At 46.4% G+C, this 2,008-nt stretch overlaps 1 protein-coding gene across 1 annotated transcript; it reads left to right on the top strand.

The window, feature by feature from the left end:
- Window positions 1-335: 335 nt before the first annotated feature.
- Window positions 336-2,008, top strand: LOC104135485 (lysophosphatidic acid receptor 6). Its single transcript, XM_009649145.2, has 2 exons — window positions 336-383; window positions 1,049-2,008. The coding sequence occupies exons 1-2, from the start codon at window positions 336-338 to the stop codon at window positions 2,006-2,008; spliced, it is 1,008 nt and encodes a 335-aa protein (XP_009647440.2).

Raw genomic sequence — 2,008 nt, 5'->3', positions numbered from 1 at the left:
TAGGTCAAAGTAATAACAATGATAGAACAGCAGACAAAAGTAACTTCTGGGCACTGACAGAAAGATCTTTGAAAGGCTTTATTTACATTTGCTGTGACAGAACTGTCTGGAAGAAAGGACCAGGTATTCCTGTACATTTGCATTTGTAAACGATTCCAGCTGAGACCAGCATTGCAGAAACCAATGAGAGCCTTCCTGGTCCTTATCAGGAGAGTCTGAGGGCAGGATCAAACCAGCACCCTTCCTCTAAAGAGGAGAATTACTTCATGACCCCTGCTCAGAGGGTGCCTACCTCGATTTTTTAGTCCCGTCTTTGCAGAGGAGAAAACAGACGCATGTTTGCTGCAACCCCTGTCTCCACAGACACAAATTTATCCACTGTGGTAAGTCTGGCTGGTTTAGGCAAAAAGTTGGGTTCTTAAATCTCATTCTTCTTCTAAAGACTAACATCTGCTAGAAATAGCCTGTTTGAAACTTCCTGTTTGCCTCCTTTTAGCAAGCTTGTCAGAAGGGCCAGAGGTAATCACAGACCCTCTTTGCCCAGAGGTGGTGGGAGAGGGTGCAGGATGGCAACAACAGTTCGGGATCTTCACATTAACAAATATAGGGGAACCTCATGCTCTTGGCTCCCCAAGGTCTCTTACTCGAGTCAGGAAATCTGACCCAGTTAATTGCCTCCATCCCCACAATCCAAGTAACCCTAAAATCAGGGGCTGCTACCCTGACTCTGCAAAGAGATCGCATCACTCCAAGGGGATGGTGCAGTCACATCTGTACTCTGACTAGCCTAAATTATAGGGAAGCACAGTCTGGGGTAACGGGTAATAGTGCAAGTGAGCCTTGGACCCTGGAAAGCCTTGCTTCTCTTTGAGGTACAAGCTTGCCCCAAGATCCCTTGGCACTGAGCAGCTCTGTGTTACTGGGAGCTGCAATTCAGCACACAGCAGCCTGAGAGGAAAAAGCGTCTCCAGGTCTGTGGACACACAGAGACCTCACTGGCCTTTGTACTGGTTCTTAAATGTGATCTGCATTCTTCCTTGTGGTGAAGGTGATTTTATTCTCTTCCAGCATACCTGGAGATATGAATGACACCTGTGCCAAGAGCAATATGGGCAATATCAGCACTACCGTGGAACTGTTCCAGCTCATCATGTACACCCCCACATTTACCCTGGGATTGCTGTTCAATGCGATGGCTCTGTCGTTCCTGTTTTTTAAGGTTAAAAAGTTGTCAGAATCTACTGTCTACATGATAGCCCTTATTTTCCTGGATACTTTGCTGCTGTTTACTCTTCCTTTTAAAATAATTTCCTACCACCTTCAGGACAACTGGAACTTGGGGTCTGTGTTTTGCTCCACCTTGGAGAGTCTTTACTTTGTAAACATATATGGCAGCATCCTCATCTCCCTCTGCATCTGTGTTGACCGGTACATTGCTATTGGGCACCCTTTCACGGCTCCCACCCTGCGATCCACCAAGAAAGCTGCTATGGTCTGTGCTGTCATCTGCCTGGGCACCTCAGTTGGGACAGTCTCTACTTCCCAGCTGCATGAAAAGGACCACAACTTCTCATCCTGCTTCCATAACTTCTCCAAGAGCACGTGGAAAAACACAGGCCTGTTCAGCGCCTTGGAGACTACCTTCTTTGGCAGCCTGGCAGCCATGATCTTCTGCACTGTTCAGACCATCAGGTGTTTGAGAAAGCACAGAAAACCAGACAACCCCCAAACACACACCACCAGAGCGGAGAAGATAGTGGTAACAAACCTTGTAGCATTTTTGGTCTGTTTCACACCTTATCACGTGGCATACTTTGTGTACTTTTTGGTGAAGAATAACATAATTCATACATGTTTTCAGCAAGTGCTACGAGACATCGTTCAGGTCACCCTTTGCTGGGCAAACCTGAACTGCTGTCTTGATGGGGTGTGTTACTATTTTGTTTTAAAGGAGTCCTTGGAAGGCCCATTACAAAACAGTGAAAAAACAGCCACACAAAAGCCTTGA

The sequence above is a fragment of the Egretta garzetta genome, unplaced genomic scaffold, assembly GCF_000687185.1.
Source record: "Egretta garzetta isolate BGI_Z169 unplaced genomic scaffold, ASM68718v1 scaffold161, whole genome shotgun sequence".
In the NCBI taxonomy this organism is placed as follows: domain Eukaryota; kingdom Metazoa; phylum Chordata; class Aves; order Pelecaniformes; family Ardeidae; genus Egretta; species Egretta garzetta.
Note: the sequence above shows the minus strand (reverse complement) of the source record. Positions and strands in the feature narration are given on the sequence as shown.

Coding starts and splice junctions, on each gene's coding strand:
- LOC104135485 (XM_009649145.2), top strand. CDS start 336: ATGTTTGCTGCAACCCCTGTCTCCACAGACACAAATTTATCCACTGTG. Junction 384..1,048: donor ACACAAATTTATCCACTGTG/GTAAGTCTGGCT, acceptor CTTGTGGTGAAG/GTGATTTTATTCTCTTCCAG.